General features: G+C 44.5%; 1 protein-coding gene across 3 annotated transcripts; it reads left to right on the forward strand.

The window, feature by feature from the left end:
• Positions 1–5,320: 5,320 nt before the first annotated feature.
• LOC139578663 (elongation factor 1-delta-like) lies at positions 5,321–17,063 on the forward strand. Of its 3 annotated transcripts, XM_071406581.1 has the most exons (9): positions 8,213–9,579; positions 10,063–10,183; positions 10,396–10,467; positions 11,053–11,109; positions 11,729–11,813; positions 14,266–14,375; positions 16,093–16,290; positions 16,481–16,675; positions 16,827–17,063. In XM_071406581.1, exons 1-9 carry the CDS (start codon positions 8,213–8,215, stop codon positions 16,863–16,865), a joined length of 2,244 nt encoding a protein of 747 aa, XP_071262682.1. In that variant the 3' UTR covers positions 16,866–17,063. The 3 variants fall into 3 exon arrangements, with proteins under 3 accessions (XP_071262684.1, XP_071262683.1, XP_071262682.1); XM_071406583.1 differs by lacking the exons at positions 8,213–9,579; positions 11,053–11,109 and adding an exon at positions 5,321–5,454; XM_071406582.1 differs by lacking the exon at positions 11,053–11,109 and having other exon boundaries at positions 8,198–9,579.
• Positions 17,064–17,794: the final 731 nt, after the last annotated feature.

The raw sequence follows: 17,794 nt of genomic DNA on the forward strand, positions 1-17,794 counted from the left end.
CGCAATAGCATCTGCTAAATAGGTGTATGCGACCAATAAAAATTAATTTGACACTTCCCCTCGTTTAGGGTGAGGCCCATAATTTGAATGTGTTCAAGAGGGTCCTCGTGTCCGTTGTGGCCTTTTCCCTGGATGAGGTAACGCAGTTACTCCTCCAGTAGAATGTGCCATCACAGCAAAAGGCAAAGGCCGGTGGGCCAGCCGAAATGATGCAGTAGCAGTGCCCACCATGTAATGTGAGAGTCCGGTAGGCTAGGCCATGGCCCAAACTCTCTCACCATAGTTAACAAAAACTGATAAAGCTTTTGGCCTGCCTGCACCTGTGAAAAGTGTCCATTGCACTAGCCGGGCACAATACACTAGGGGAAGGTCCTAGTTGACCCGCAAAAGCGAGAGGGGCGTGTGTGGACAAACTGTACTGGCCAGTTAACGTGTCCGTCAGACAGAACCCTTGGCCAGAATGAGGGGTTTGGATGTAGGTTGACACTCCTTCCTCTGAACTCTTTCAGAAACATTCTGTCAACCAGGGCGTCAACACTAGAAGACACTGAAACATTTGAGGCGCCAGAACTATAGCGGTGGCCAGCATCAGAATTGCATCACTGTATTCAGTGCCCATGGGAACTCCACTTGCCTCTCTCAGTTTGGCCTTTGGGCCTGTGAGAAGCTGCCAATGCCAGCAGGAAGCACCTCAGGGTGACTGCAGAGTGCCACCCTTCTTAGACACAGTCCGCTGCCTGTGGCCACGGACACAGTTTCTCCCTGTGGGAAGAAGAGATGGGTACAATACCCTGCAGTATAACAAAAGAACATGGCAACCCCAGTTACACACTGCTTAAGAGCAGCAATGTAATCTAGTTGTTATGTGAGTTTCTAAGGGAAAATAGGACAGTTACTGTCTTAACTGTAAGTACAACAGGACTGGTAACCCCAGCTACACACTGTGCAAGACCGCAGTGTAATAGCTGAAAAGTGAGTTTCCAAGGGAAACTTCGGTAGTACTGTAAAACAGAGTTTTTGTTACAATCACAACCCAGCAACTGTGAAAAAAACACTACATTACACTACGGTTGGGCAAACAAACTCAGCGCAATACTAGAAAATGAAGCCAACAGTGTAATATTACTGTCTCTATAGTATACACTGCACAATACTGTACGATAGTATAGAATGGCACCTACAGTATCAGCGTTAGTCTCATACGCTATCTGAAGGAGAGGAGATGTGAATGGCTGTACCTTTTCCTTGTGGAAAAAATTAACCCAACAGTGTAATATACTATGTTTATAGTAAACACTGCGCAATACTGTATAATAGTAAAGATTACCATGGACCCAGTATCAGCCTTTGTCTCATACACAATCTGAAGGAGAGGAGACACCAATGGCTGTAGCTTTTCGTTGTGGAAAAATAATTAAGCCAACACTTTAAACTGCCTGACCGTGAGGGGGAAAGGCATTCTACCTCACACGCATTTATAACTTATTTCTTGCTTTATTCGTGTGGGTCAGCTGTATCTCACGCCACGTTTATAGTTTATCTCTTGCTATATACTTGGGGGTGCTGGTTGGCAGGACTTGAGAGAAAGTGTGTTTATAACCATACTTAGTCCTGCAATGCTCTCGTTAAGCTAGCTACTTTGCATAGCTTGTTTACCGCGGGAACACACACGTCTTTGCTGTGCCCTGTGAGAGATGAAACGTGGTGTATGGGATCAATATCATGCCAAATGTAAATGTAAACACCAATCCACAAATGCAATTCACTATCCACAAACAAACACCTTTTGATTTGTATTTGTAAATCGATATATTGCATTAGATTTTTTTTTTTACAACTGCATATATGCAGGTCATTCCAAGGGCCTTAAGTAAAATGACTGCCAGAAAAACAAAAAGTTATCACTCATAGAAAGCGATTTGTAGTCGTAGAAAAAAAGTTGATCCCATAAAAGTTGATCCCATTGATGCTGTTGACCCGGATCACTGGTTGCTGCGGAAAAGGAGGCGGTCAAAGGGAGTGAGTGTAAGCGGTGTGAAATGGCTAGCTAGTTAGCGGTGCGCACTAATAGTGTTTCAATTGGTGACGTCACTTGCTCTGAGACCTTGAAGTAGTTGTTTCTCTTGCACTGCAAGGACCGTGGCTTTTGTGGAGCGATAGGTAAGGATGCTTTGAGGGTGACTGTTGTCAATGTGTGCAGAGGGTCCCTGGTTCAAGCCCAGGTTGGGGCGAGGAGAGGGACGGAAGCAATACTGTTACAAAGTCAGATCCCATATCCTACACCTCCCCTCTACCTTTTGCATGCCTCTCCTGGGGAAATGGTTAGAGGCCTCAGGAATACTTATATCTCCTTAATGCTCATCGTCTGTGCAACATGAGACAACGGATGGATTATAGTCACGTACATCCTTCACATTTAGTGGTGCTATCACACTGGCCAGCTTATTCAACTATTTGGGTGATGAACAGGTGTACACCGCAATAGTGTTGCAAATCTAGAGTAATCTAGGGCTTCGATTATTTACGTTGGACATACTATGGTTACACATATGATTAACATATTATGGTTAACATACTATAATTTCTGCAGCCTTGAAAAGCAGGCATCAACATGGCCGAACAAGAGGCTGCCAGCGATTTATAGAAATTGCTTTCTATGGGTAGAAACCTTTTTTCTATGAATACAAATCGCTTTCTACAGTGATAACCTTTTTTATATGTGTGAGAACTTTTTGGCCGAGGTCCAAACACCCTCGTCCACTTACCCTCGCCTTATGCCCCTGGGGGAATCCCCATCGCCATTTTGGAGGGCGGTCCAAATGATTAGCCTAGCAAGGGAAGTTTGCAGCATAAGCCCCTCAGCCCTCGTTTTTAATCAGCTTTGCGAGTGTACAATTATGTTCACTCCGGAGTCGAAACTCCCCATAATTCAATTTGCGACGATTGTACATCCCCTAAGAGAAGTCCGCAAAAACTTAAAAACAACATCAATGGAGAAGTCAACATACAAGTGTAAGCGAAAACAAATGCAAATAAGTTAGAAATTGTGCTACTGATGCACATGACGGCACAAACATGTCTCGTAAAATGTAAGTTACATATATTTTGGTTTGGTTATCTTTTGGAAATTGTATTAATAAAACATTTTCCTTCAGAAGTTCAAGCTAGGCAGGCTAACGTTAGTTAGTGAATTAATTTGCTAGCTATTATACAGTAGGCGGATATTAAATGATATATTTAATATAAGTAGGCATGCGGTGGCTGAAAACACAATCATTGCGGTGAACGAGTGACATATTTCCGGCCAAAGGTGGTCCATTTAAAAATCATTCCTTCCTCCCTCGCACCTTGTCCTGCAAGTGTATACTCGTCAGACGTCATGAAACGCCAACAGAAGGGTCCACTTAATTTGAGGGCTGAGGGGATAGCGTGTGTCTTTTAAGTGTTTGGGTTTCAACCTTTGTCTTGTCTTTTTCTTGTCATCAATTGTCAAATCCCTGCCAAAAGTCAGTTGACCTAAGTGCTTCCAAATATGGAGCTGCAGGGTAGCCAATCATCAAATCCCTGCCAAAAGTCAGGTGACTTAAGTGCTTCCAAGGCTTGCAGTCCAAACACTTAAAAGACACACCCTATATCCTCAGGGTGAGGGTGTCTTTTAAGTGTTTGGACTGTAGGCCGAATATAGAGTTGCAGGTTTGCCGTATCACTACTATGTGCAAATCTTTATGGCAATCATTTTACTTAAGGCCCTTGGAAATTACCTGCATATCTGCAGTTATAAAAAAATGATAATGCAATATATCGATTTACAAATACAAATCAAAAAGTGTTTGTTTGTGGATAGTGATTTACATTTGTGAATATTGTAACGATCCTGGGTTTATAAACGCGGAAATCGACTCTGCCGCACGAGCATGCTTTTTCGGCACTGTCGATAGCGCGCCGGACCTCGGGCTAGAAGGTCGAGACCTACTCCCTGCTGTTTCATTACATTGGTGTCAGAAGTGATCGGACCTTGCATCCACGACAGTGCGTGTGCATGGCCGGTGAACGCGTTCCTGTAAGACGTAGAGTCGCAAGCTAGCGCGAGGACGCGCTCTTTGAAAGGAGGGAGTAGTGTACCGACCCTGGGTTTATTCGCGCGGAAATCGACTCTGCCGCACGAGCATGCTTTTGCGGCACAGTCGATAGCGCGCCAGACCTCGGGCTAGAAGGTCGAGGGTTCGAGACCTGCTCCGTGCTGTTTCATTGCAATATATTTGGCATGATATTGATCCCATAGTGGTGCGCCTCGCGACACCTAGCTCACTCTCAAAGGAGACGTGCAAGCCCGCTGGAGCGAAACATACAGTCTCCCGATCGTGCGGGCTAGGCGAGGTCCACGAACCTGAAGGCTATAACCGGGAGAGTTCCGGTTGATTGACAAGTCATGCAGACAACTAAGACCAACCTCAGCGCCGCAAAACTAGTAGACTAAACCGAGTATCGCCCAAATTAGTACACTGTCACTTGGACGCAACCAAAACGAGATGGCACAAATCACACCGAGTGGGAGGACAGCAGAGCACCCTGATGGAGAGGCTAGCTGCTCCGAGCTATTGAATATCTGCGGGTATGCTTATGCACTCCAACATACAGCTCTTATCAAACGAATCCTTTCTGGAATGAGCAGAGAAAATGAAGAGGTGGAAGTAGTGCCCCGGTACACTGGACTAATCTGAAATTACTCGGAATGTATCCTGCCGCGCGGATGGATACCCTATTGGAGTGATACAATATAGTGCTACATAAGTGATACAGCTAATTCAATCTAGCTTCCGTTTCCGCTGAAACCTGGATGAGGAAAGTCCGCTCAGCCGTTTTCATTTACGCCTGCTACGATAGGTTAGCGTGGTTAAAACAACCCTAATGATTGGTTGACAAATAGTGCCTCTCACAATGCAGATGACGGCTGCATGGTGCGGTTAGTGAGAAGCAACTGCAGCGACTTCATCAAAAACGGACCTTTGATCATATGATTTATGTAAAGTGCATGCAGTTGACATGTCGTCGCAAGTCTGAAAATTTTTATAACCATAATGCCACACTTTGAAAGGTGGTGACAAACGATGGCAATGAATTCAGCCTGCTGGCGAAATAATTAATGATTTAGTTCTTGATTCTGTCATGAGCAAGTGCAGTGGGAACATACCAACCCTAAATAAAACTGATGGACAAAAATAATTAAAAACAAAATCATTAATACACTGTTCTGGACATTCATAATATGTGGATAAAAAAATACTATTTTCAGCGTTTAAAACAACCGGGTGTTTAAAAAAACAGGGCCCTTTCCCCCTCCCCTTCGGTTCACACGCATTTTATTTTCCCACTCGTCACTCTTTCTGTTCTAGGCTCCCAGCTGAACAATCGCACGAGGACCACCGGCCCGGTTAACCACCGACATACAGAACAGTAAGTAACTGACAGTTCGCTTTTCGAGCCGGGGATTCTCGAGAAATTAACATGTGAGTCGTTAGTCAACTTGTTTGGTGGGAGGGAGAAATAATGTGAATGGTTAAGGAAAGAGAAATGTCGTGAAGCCATAATGGGCGCCCAAGACGGGGCCGACCGGCTAAAAATGAATGTCTACGTAAACGGAGATATTTAGGAAACATATTAAAATAATCCAACATTTTCAGCGAATTCGTTGCTAATGAATATAGATGTGTATTAAGGCTTTAATTTGTCACAACCTGCCTCGATATCTTGAGAGCGATTGAAGATGTCGACACTGCAGTGGCAGTGCGAGCTGGTGACCTGAAATAGTTGCATTGTAACGTTAACACTGATCAAACAAAGGAATAGCTCCGCGGTTGATACAATGTTGCTGTTAGTCAGCTAATAACAAGCTATAATGTATTACTGTGTCTTGTCACTGTTTACAATACGACAACCTCTAATAGTATGCCTCTGTCCCCTTTTCTATGTTCTCAAGAATTGGAAAAGTGAGTATGATTGCGACGTGTAGCCTAACATTAGTAAAATGTGGTTTAGGCTATTGATTATTCCTCTAATGACATACACATCTAAACGTTTTCGTTGCAACGATGCAGTCTTTATAGCCTTTCCCACCCCCACATGGCCCCACTCCAAAGGCAGGCATTGAATGAATACCTTAGATTTCCTCTTTAACACGTTGCTCTTGCATGCTCCATGGGGAGGATCCAAAAGGAAGTGAAGGCACTTTAGACTACTTATGAAGCTGCCACCATTTAGGCTACTGTAAACACACTGTACACGCCTATACTGTACCCTATTCCCAAAAGTGTTGGTTTTCCGGTAGGTCTGTATGGCGTATTAGGCTATAATGTTTGTTTGTTTGTTCATGGCTGGCGGCTGCTGAATGGATGAACATGTTGAACATTCTAATCTAATCACGACCGTTTTTGGTCTTATGCTCACCAAGGAAGGTGAGTTTACATAGGGTTTCATATAGGCCAACTATACACACACCTGTCATGCACAAAATCATTTTCTGAATGGTGAATTCATCATGATTTGAATAATTGTGACAATAAACAAATATTTTTAAATGTAATTTAAAGCACATTGCTCAGCAATAGTATCCTACAGCCAAGTTTGATATTAGTAGGCCTAAAAACAATTGGGGGGAAAAACATGGAAATCGGTATAAGGAAATGTATTTCCTGTTTCACAATGCTACTGTATGAATCATGAATGATGCATGGACCGTCCTCCTTCATCAAAACCACAGCTGCATCCCACACTGCTAATGACTGTGGCAGGTTATGTTGTGTAGACATACTGTATAGCATCTATGATTCTCTTTCTATGCTGTGTACACAGAACACACAGGATTTGTCCCACATTGCACCCTATTCCCTTTATAGTACACTACTTTTGACCAGAGCTCTAGCACTATAAACGGAATAGGGTGCCACTTGGTCCGCTCCACAGTGCGAGTTGGTCTTACCTGCATTAGTTCTGACTGAGCATGCCAGTGCTGTTACTGTTATCACCATTCACCACTACACAACACGTCATTCATTCTCCAAGGCCGCCCAGTAACCTTGCTGAGTGATCATATTACACGTTTTGCCCTTTAAGGTTATGCAGAAACCTTTTCAGTTTGCATGCAGAATTTGCATGTTGATATATGCTGTCATTATTGGCATTTGCTTGTGATAGTCGTCTTTACAGTTTCACCATTTCGAAGTAGTCAACTGGGTGGGACTTTCTATCGGTTAAGGAGGCATCACATAATTCCATCCAGGTCATCAGTAGGACTCAGCCAATGAATTATACTCCAATTGGCTCATTCATCCCCCCTCCTCTCCCCTGTAACTATTCCCCAGGTCGTTGCTGTAAATGAGAATGTGTTCTCTCTCAATTTACCTGGTAAAATAAGGGTAAAACAAATACGTAAAATGAGCAAGCATTACATAACTGCAGGTGGCAGTAAATCGTCAACCTTGGCCCAATACCTGTTCAAGCAACACACTCCAGGTGGCAGTATGCACCCTTTCAGTTTGTTTACCAACTCATAGAAGTAATAAAATAAGAAAATTGACTACTTCAAAATGGAGCTGGCCTCAATGGCGCTGCCCATTTTCTCACAGACTCCATAATGGGAAAGATACAATGTTGTGTCCTCTACCTCCCGTGTAGACCTGAATAGAAGTAGTCCAGAGACATGCTGGTTAAAGGGGTGTTTATCTACTATGGGTAGCCTCTGAAGTATGAGAATCACAAGAACTCCAGATTGTAACATTGGACATCAGGAGTTGTGTTCAGAAGGCAGGAAATGGGAGTAAAACTTGTGAAAGAGGCACTAGCCTATGTTACTTAGTGTACACTTTGAATACTTTTTTTCTCTTGTTTGTGTTCTTCAAACACAACCAGTGAAGTGGACATCATCCATCGTTCAGTTCATTTTTCATAATCTATTGGTCTGCTTGATCTGGTTCTTTTCACTTTCTTTTCCGCTCTCTTCCTTTCCTGCATGCCTAAAAGCATTCTGGGATTGGTCTGTTGAATTCTCTCTTAGCTCTGTTAAACTGAAAGTTGCTTTGTAAGTAAAATTTACAAAGATACTAAAATTATAAGATATTTAAAAGACATATAATCTATCTGTCTCTCTAAATTCCTCTCTGTGTAACTAACCCTCTAGCCTGTCCCTGTCACTCTCTTTCTCTGCTTCGGATCAAAGATGATGCCTCAGAGGAACCCCTTGTGTTCAGCAATGGACCAGTCCGATCCTGATCTCCCTTCCAGACGCTGCCAGGTGGACTGTACCACCGAGTTGGCAGTGGAGGGAGGTCAGAGGAACGGGGGTGGTGCCGCTTCGTCCTCCCCAGAGAGTAGCAGCGTGAACGGAGACGGCAATGGGAAACGCAGTGGGAAGAGGCGTCGCCGTCGTAAACGCTCCGCTCAACCCGATAACCGCCCGGCTCCTGTTGCCATGGTGACTCAGCTGCCACCACCACCACCTGGCCAGGAGAAAGGGGAGGAGCCCCAGCTTTGCCAGGGGGGCAGTAGCCGTACCTCTCCCAACCCTGCTCCTGACTCCCCTGGCGCGGTCCTGCTCGGCCTGCGGTCTGAGTGTGGTTCAGTGTGGTTTGACCGCAGTGTATATGAGCAGGCTGAGAGTCTGTATCAGTGCTGGTTGGCACACTCTGCCAACGGGGCGATGACACGGCCCAGCGGCTCACCCCCAACCCTGACTACTGACAACCACCCCACCTCCCCTCAACCCTCACTATCACCCCAAGCCCCGAACCACCCCAGCAACCATCCACCCATAGTCGCCAAAGAGCATAGCATTGTTGCAGAGCCCCTGCAGCCAGCAGCCCCAGATTTCCTAGCCCTCCCTGCCAACAGCCCCAGCACACCAGCCACGCCAGACGAGGGGTACCTGTCCCTGGCCCAGACCCCCCAGGCAGCCTCCACATCCCCACTGACCCCGGCCCCTGGCCAGCCAGTGAATGGGCTCCCCTGTCTCCCCATGGAGCTGCTGAGGGACGTGTGGCTGGAGAAACCTCTCTACGACCGGGCCGAGGCAGCCTTCTACCAGAGCCTCTATGGAAACAACCGCTCTCCCACCGGCAACAACCTGGGTGGTGGAGCTTCCACCTCACGTACCAACCCCAACGCTCCCTCAACCTCCAGAGGTAGTGGAGACCACCCACAGAGTCTTGTTGAAGAAGAGGAGGAGGAGGAAGAAGAAGTGGTAGAAGAAGAAGCCGTGGTCTCACAGGGGAAGCTCGAAGTCTTCCACGCTCTGCGCACCATTCAGGAGGAGGAGGAGCCTGCTGACGTCACAGAGGAGGAAGGTGTGGCCATGTCGATGGGAGGAGTCTGTTACTTCCTGCATCCAGACAGCGAGAGGGTTTGGCTGGACCAGAGACGCTACGAGGCTGCAGAGAGCCGTTTCTACAGTTACTGCCAGATTGTACCTGCTGAGTCAACAGTAGCAGACAGAGAGGAGGGGGCTCGTGGGCAAGAAGATGCTGTGGTGTCGGCAACATTGTTACCACAACCGCCATCGGTCGCCTGCATCGGCCCTCTGAGGGACAAGTATGACCCATCCCAGGAGACTGGACCTCTACAAACACAGCCAGCTTCATTTACTCTTTCTCCTTTATTCCCCCTTATTTTTTTTCTCCTTTTTAGTGTTGTCTGTGTCTTGATTTGGTTCATTTGCTTGTTTCACATAATTTATTTAACTTTGTGTTTTGCTTGCTCATTTGTCACTTTGTTGTTTTATTTGGTTTTAGAGGTTATCCTTTTCCATTTATTTTTTGCATGCTTGATTTATTTTACTCAATGTTAGTGGTTTTCAAAGATGTAGCTTACTTCTAAGGATGATGTTAGTGTGGGGGTGACTGGGAAAGAGAAGTGGTCTTGTCTGTAAATAGTGGGACACAGATGGTTAAAACAGAGGGACACAAGCTTTCTGATGGACTGAATGTTACTTTACTAACCATTTGTTATCCTCTTTCTGTCCCTCTCTCTCTCTCTGCCTCCTCTCTGTCCCTCTCTCTCTCTCTGTCCGTGTAGCACCATGAGTTCAGCAGTAGACTACTTTGTCCAGGAAAAGATCTGGTTTGATAAGCCTCGCTATGATGATGCGGAGAGACACTTCTACGAACGCATTAACAGCACCTCACACCCAGCACAGGTAGGTAGAGCATCTCTTTAGTTTGGGTGTATGTGTGTGCCAATGCTCTCCCCCACATTGTCTGTCTTTTCCTCACACGTGTCGCCACCTGATATCGATTACCGCATTGTTGGGAAGCAAGAAAGGCGTTTCGCTGTACTTAACTTGATACGTTTCTGGTGTGTGTATGCCTACATCCTGTCAGACCTGGTCTCCTGTACTGTGCCCTATAGGAGCTGGGAGCCAACACCATCCTGCAGGACATAGCCCGGGCCAGAGAGAACATCCAGAAGTCCCTAGCAGGAGTGAGTATAATATAAACCCATCCGAGCCTTCATACAACCCATATATCTCACATGATCTGTTTTTAAAGCTGCACTGAAAGTAAGATACTTTATTAAATTACGTTTTACAGGGACAGTGCACACCATTACTGTAAATATGCCAGTTTTAGCCAGCCGGCTAGTTTTCTACAGCAGTCCCTGTATGTTTAGTTTCTGTTACATGGTCAAAGACACACACACACACACACAAACGTGTAAGCTAGGCTGAACCAGCTATATGTGACCACATGGCTAAGGCTACATGTCACAGGGAAAAGCAAGGTGTGGATACCTTGACCCTGAACTGCTGCTAAGAGCATTGAATACCCTGGGTCGTATTCATGAAGCAAGATTTCATTTTATTTCTTCCCGAAAGCATGATTTATTGCATTGCTGGCTAGCCCTTAATTTCTCTGATTCCTCTTTAGACCAACCCTGGGTATACTTTAACTTTGCCTGATCCTCTTTTATAGCTTTCTCTCTCTTTCTGCTAGTGTCCCTTCTGCATCTCCAAACTCATTCAACTCTCTCCCTCTTTCCCTTCCTCCTTCCCTCCCTGCACCCCAGCTGAAGAATTCGCTGTTACCTAGCAGAGGCTTTGATCAACCCCAGAACCCCCATCCCGTAAGTGTCCCACCCTGTGTGACAGTAGCTAGACCCCCCCCCCCACTAAGAGCAATGTCACAGACTTGTGCACACACACACTCACACAAACAAACAAACCCAACCACCCTCCTCCATTCTCCCTGTATGATGGGTCTGCTTCTCTCTCTATCTGTCTCCATAGTCTGCCCTGTCCTTGTCCACCCTCCACTGAGCTTACTCTCTCTCTAGGTGGTGCTGAGATGGACACTTGTTTCTTTGGTTTTTGAAGAGTTGTGATTGGTCAACTTCAGGATTCTAATATTTGGACACCTCCCATGTATAATGCTCCAGAGGGGTTACCTGGATTTCCTGAAACTTTCCTCTGATCATCACCATGACCACAGACTCTAAAGTACTTTTTATTCCTGAGTGAGACCGCTTTGCATGAGCTGCAATTGTAGCTGTCGTTGTCCAATCTGTGCCTCTAGGTGATGGTGGTTATTTATGTGTACAGGTGATATGTGTTGCTCATTCTCTTCATGTCTTCCCTGTCTCCTCAATTTAACTGGTTGTGGTGGTACCTGAGTTTAGCCACTAGAGTTTGCTGGTGATATGCTTATAGTGACATGCTGACACTCTTTCGTGTGTGTGTGTTCAGAGTGCAGCTAATGGGGCAGGAGATCAAGGCGAACTCATCACACGGATTAAGAGTCTGGAGCTAGAGAACCACAGTCTGAACCAAGGTGTGTGTGTGTGTATACTGAACAAAAATATAAACGCAACATTTTAAAGTTTTGGTCCCATGTGTCATGAGTTGAAATGGAAGATCCCCAAAATGTTCCATACACATAAAAATGTTGTCCACAACTTTGTTTACATCCCTGTTAGTGAGCATTTCTCCTTTGCCAAGATGATCCATCCACCTGACAGGTGTGGCGTATCAAGAAGCTGATTGAACAGCATGATCATTACTAGGGATGCATGATATACTAGTGAACATATCGGAATCGACCGATATTAGCTAAAAATACCGACATCAACATCGGCCCGATGTCTAGTTTAACACCGATGTTAAAAACCGATGTCAAAGCTACCGTGCATACCTATTTAGCTTAGGTACATGACGTAATAACGCCATGTCAAATTTTACGCTAAACGTGCAACACAGCATTCCTAACCTAGCCCACACAATGTCTCCTTTGTGGATCGAGCAGTCAACAAGTCGAGCAGTCATTTGAAAGAGTACGTTGCCCTTGACAAGCAACCGTTCTCTGTCGTGGGTGATGTTGGTTTTCGCTGACTGGTCGAGCACCGGTACACACTACCAAGTGTGCTATTTTTCAGATGTTGCCCTACCGGAGTTACACAGTAATAGCATCACTGCTATTAGCTTCACGACATACATACTATGGAACGCCATTTGGGTCTTTGCGTGTCAAAAAAGATACAGTAGCACTGTCAAAGCTGTACAAAAGTCTGCAAACTCCGGCCACGAACGATGTGTTTACAATACTGCGTTGGTAATAAAGCATCAATTGTTCAACCCCAACTTCTGGGATAGCTAGCTTTAGCTTGGTACCTAGCTAGCACCAATACAACCAGCCTGAAAACAATGACCAGTAGAAACTGAAGTCATTTTCATTATTCTTAGCAATGATTTAGGAATCCTTGTGAGTAAGTATTAGCTAGGTTGCCACTTGTTGTTCGCCTATTGAAATTGAATACAAATAGTAGATTTATGCCATACTTTTATTTTGAAGGCTAACCGCAAAGTCCACTATTGTGCGTAATCCTTATTGTGGCTAGCTCCACACAGATGGGTCTGACCACCATTAATCAAATAAGAACTGTCATATGAATTAGGGTTATTTTAGATGACACCTAGCTATATAGTTAGCTAGCTAACTATAGCTACTGAAACAGATTGTTGTTATTGGACACGTCAAATAGTTTTATTTGACGTGTATCTTTTTTGAGACGCAAAGACCCAAACGGCATTCCATAGAAATCCTGGTTGAGAATGAAACGACTGAACAAATGAACCACGAAACAGCACAGCAAGTAAGTGAAAGAAATAGGTTTTGATTATGTTTTACTGGTAATGTGGACATACGTAAATGCCAACAAAATTACTTTTACCTTTTATTTAACTAGGCAAGTCAGTTAAGAACTAATTATTATTTACAATGACGGCGCAGATGACGCTAGACCAATTGTGCGCCGCCCTATGGGTCTCCCAATCACGGTCGGATGTGATGCAGCCTGGATTCGAAACCAGGGACTGTAGTGATGTCTCTTGCACTGAGATGCAGTGCCTTAGACCGCTGCATCCGTGTGTGTGTTAACTATTAACTGCTAGAATGCTTAAAAGGCAGCTAAAATTCAAAATATCGGGTATCGTTTTTATTTTAGCAAGGAAAATATCGGATATTGGTATCGGCCAAAAATGTAATATCGGTGCATCACTAATCAATACAGGTGCACCTTGTGCTGGGGACAACAAACGGCCACTAAAATGTGCAGTTTGGTTTCAACACAATGCCACGGATGTCTCAAGTTGAGGGAGCGTGCAATTGGCATGCTGACTGCAGGAATGTCCACCAGAGCTGTTGCCAGAGAATGGAATGTTAATTTCTCTACCATACGCCGCCTCCAACGTGGTTTTAGAGAATTTGGCAGTACATCCAACCCGCCTCTCAACCACAGACTGTAACCACGCCAGCCCAGGACCTCCACAATCGGCTTCTTCACCTGCGGGATCGTCTGAGACCAGACAGCTGATGAAACTGAGGAGTATTTTTGACTAATAAAGCCCCTTTGTGGGGAAAAAACTATTCTGATTGGCTGGGCCTGGCTCCCAAGTGTGTGGGCCTATGCCCTCCCAGGCCTACCTGTGGCTGCACCCCTGCCCAGTCATGTGAAATCCATAGATTAGGGCCTAATGAATTCATTAAAATTGACTGATTTCCTTATATGAACTGTAACTCAGTAAAATCGGTGCAATTGTCGCATGTTGGGTTTTCATATTTTTGTTCAGTGTATGTATGTGTGTCCACATGTTTAGAGATCAAATTACCCTTCTGTAATGTTACTGAAAGGTGTTTGTTTCCCTATCTGTATACAGAATGTCTAATCTGTATTACAGATGTTATAACTCATCTGTAATCTTACTGACTTCCTTTGTGTGTGTTTAAGTGGTGGAAGACCTGCGGTTGGCTCTGTCTAAATTGGAGCGTCGGGTAGCGGTGCTGGAGAAATCACCGTCACCAGCTGCAGCCCCAGTCTCTGCAGCCCCCTGTACAAACGTAAGTCCCTCGCTCTGGTCCTATGTGGCTTAGTCGGGAAGAGCATGGTGTGCGCAATGCCATCGCATACACATACTAAAAATGCATGCACTCACTGTCTGTCGCTTTGAATAAAATAATCTGCTAAGTGGCCAGTATCTTTCGACAGATGTCATTCTTACGAGACAAGTAGCCATGGAGTATTTTGAGTGCAGACTGAATCTTCTGACGTCACACAAAGCTGCATATATTTTTATTATGTTCATATGTCTACCCGTGTGTGTGTGGTACCAGTCAAAAGTTTGGACACACCTTCAAGGTTTTTTAAATGTATTTCTTACTATTTTCTACATTGTAGAATAATAGTGAAGACATTGAAACTATGAAATTACACATATGGAATCAAGTAGTAACCCAAAAAGTATTCAACAAATCTAATTATATTTTAGATTCTTCAAAGTAGCCACCCTTTGCCTTGATGACAGCTTTGCACACTCTTGGCTTCACCCGGAATGCCTTTCCAACAGTCATATGCTGAGCACTTGTTGGCTGCTTTTCGTTCACGCTGTGGTCCAACTCATCCCAAACCATATCAATTGGGTTGAGGTCATGTAATTGTGGAGGCCAGGTCATCGGATGCAGCACTCCATCACTCTCCTTCTTGGTCAAATAGCCCTTACACAGCCTGGAGGTGTGTTGGGTCATTGTTCTGTTGAAAAACAAATGATAGTCCCACTAAGTGCAAACCAGATGGGATGACGTATCACTGCAGAATGCTGTGATAGCCATGCTGGTTAAGTGTGCCTTGAATTCTAAATAAATCACTGACAGTGTCACCAGCAAAGCACCATCACACCTCCTTCTCCATGCTTCACGGTGGCAACCACACATGCAGAGATCATCCGTTCACCTACTTTGTGTATTTCAAAGACACAGCGGTTGGACCCAAAATTCTCAAATATGGACTCATCAGACCAAAGGACAGATTTCCACAGGTCTAATGTCCATTGCTCGTGTTTCTTGGCCCAAGCAAGTCTCTTCTTCTTATTGGTGTCCTTTAGTAGTGGTTTCTTTGCAGCAATTGACCATGAAGGCCTGACGTATACATCTCAACAGTTGATGTTGAGATGTGTTTGTTACTTGAACTCTGAAGCATTTATTTGGGCTACAATTTCTGAGGCTGGTAACTCTAATGAACTTATCCTCTGCAGCAGAGGTAACTCTTCCTTTCCTGTGGCGGTCCTCATGAGAGCCAGTTTCATCATAGTGCTTGATGGTTTTTGCGACTGGACTTGAAGAATCTTTCAAAGGTCTTGAAATTTTCCAGATTGACTGACCTTCATGTCTTAAAGTAGGGATGCACTGTGGTTTCTCTTTGCTTATTTGAGCTGTCCTTGCCATAATATGAACTTGATCTTTTACCAACTAGAGCTATTTTGTGTATACCACCCCTACATTGTCACAACATAACTGATTGGCTCAAATGCATTAAGAAGGAAAGAAATTCCACAAATTAACTTTTAACAAGGCACACCTGTTAATTGAAATGCATTCCAGGTGACTACCTCATGAAGCTGGTTGAGGGAATGCAAAGAGTGTGCAAAGCTGCCATCAAGGCAAAGGGTGGCTACTTTGAAGAATCTCAAATATGAAATGTGTTATTTCATAGTTTATGTCTGGTACAATATATGTCTGGTACAATATATGTGTGTGTATTTCAACCACCTCTTCTCTTCAGGGAACCTCTGTCCAGCAGCAGAAGACCAGCCCCCCAGTGGAGGATGAAGATGATGATATGGACTTGTTCGGCAGCGATGAAGAGGAGGATGCGGAGGCTGAGCGAATCAAAGAGCAGAGGCTGAACGAGTATGCAGAGAAGAAGGCAAAGAAACCCACCCTCATCGCAAAGTCCTCCATCCTATTGGACGTCAAGCCTGTATGTCACATAGACCCCGGGCTTTTCCTAATACTTTCTCCAATCACTATACTGTATTTAAAAAAAAAAATATGAATGGAATTTTGGTCTCTTCCTCTGTGTGTTTGTGTTCCTGACATTACTATCTCCCCATCCCTCTCTCCCCTGCCCTCTCTCTATACCCCACCTCCCTCCCTCCCCTCTCTTACAGTGGGATGATGAGACAGACATGGCTAAGCTGGAGGAATGTGTGAGGTCTGTTGTCGCTGACGGTCTACTTTGGGGTCAGTCTAAGCTGGTTCCTGTGGGTTATGGTATCCGGAAGCTACAGATCCAGTGTGTTGTCGAGGACGACAAGGTCGGGACAGACCTGCTAGAGGAGGAGATTACAAAGTTCGAGGACTTTGTGAGTACAGCACACACACACGTAATCCTTCGGGGGTCCACAATGAAATATAAAAATGTAACTGACACTTTGTACAGGTTAGCATTCCCAAATTAGAAATGGTTATGTACTTTATTTTGATAAATGTTATCTCTAGTCTCTTGTTCTGCAGGTCCAGAGTGTTGACGTAGCAGCTTTCAACAAGATCTGATTCCGACCTCCCTCTTCATTGGGCCCGTCCCACTCCATTCACTCTGTAGTGCTCTACCTTAAGCCCTATGAGCTGTTCAAAGGTAGCGCACTATATAGAGAATAGCGTGTCATGTGGGACGTAGCCATGTTCCCAGTCCGTCCCTTGCTGCTGTTTGTGTCACACGGTTAATAATAAAGAGCTTTTGGTGCACTTTAACTAGTTTCTTGTCTGTCTCTCTGAGTATTAATACATGTATGCAGCCACGTGGGGAACAATGGTAGGAAATAAAGGGTCAAATGTATCCCCTAGATGTATGAGGTAGCGGCATGCTCCTACAAGATATATCAGTCATTCTCTTTATTAAGAGAATGCTCTGGACCCCTTTATCAAATCAACTGTTCTTACATTGTGTGCATTTCTGTATTCAAACAAGGCGAGGTGATCACTTATGGATGTAGATTTTTTTAAATTTGTGAATTATTTTGAAAGTTGACAGCAAAACGGCAAACAGTAGAAGAAGTTATAGCTATACGAATGGGTAAAATGGCTGGGATTTCCCAGCCCATTCCTTAGCACCTATCTGTCAACTCATCTCTTGCTAACATAATGATTATTCATTGTTCTACAACATCTTAATACTTATCATAATCTGTGTAACCGTGGGGCTTTGCTGCATGCTCTTTCTCCTTTTGTCATATCCCCACAGTGGATCCCAAACCAAGATAAAACACAGGGTAGAAATCCTCAGGGAATTCAGTCTTTACCGTATGGAGGAGTTTGTTCACAGAGAAATGGTGCCTGTTCAAGAAGGAAAGAGCAACGGGGATATTTTTCACATTATTGATGGCATTTGAGACATACTCATGGATTTTGTCAGATAACGCCATAAAGCTGTGTTCACATTGGCAGTTTGAAGTGACTCAAAACCTACAGTGGGGCAAAAAAGT

Source organism: Salvelinus alpinus, chromosome 6, assembly GCF_045679555.1.
Source record: "Salvelinus alpinus chromosome 6, SLU_Salpinus.1, whole genome shotgun sequence".
In the NCBI taxonomy this organism is placed as follows: Eukaryota; Metazoa; Chordata; class Actinopteri; order Salmoniformes; family Salmonidae; genus Salvelinus; species Salvelinus alpinus.

What these genes read in the sequence shown, in the direction of transcription:
- LOC139578663 (XM_071406581.1), top strand. Translation starts at nt 8,213, where the DNA reads ATGATGCCTCAGAGGAACCCCTTGTGTTCAGCAATGGACCAGTCCGAT. An exon ending in GAACCACAGTCTGAACCAAG is followed by an intron (nt 11,814 to 14,265) that starts GTGTGTGTGTGT and finishes TGTGTGTTTAAG; the next exon opens with TGGTGGAAGACCTGCGGTTG. An exon ending in TCCTATTGGACGTCAAGCCT is followed by an intron (nt 16,291 to 16,480) that starts GTATGTCACATA and finishes CCTCTCTTACAG; the next exon opens with TGGGATGATGAGACAGACAT.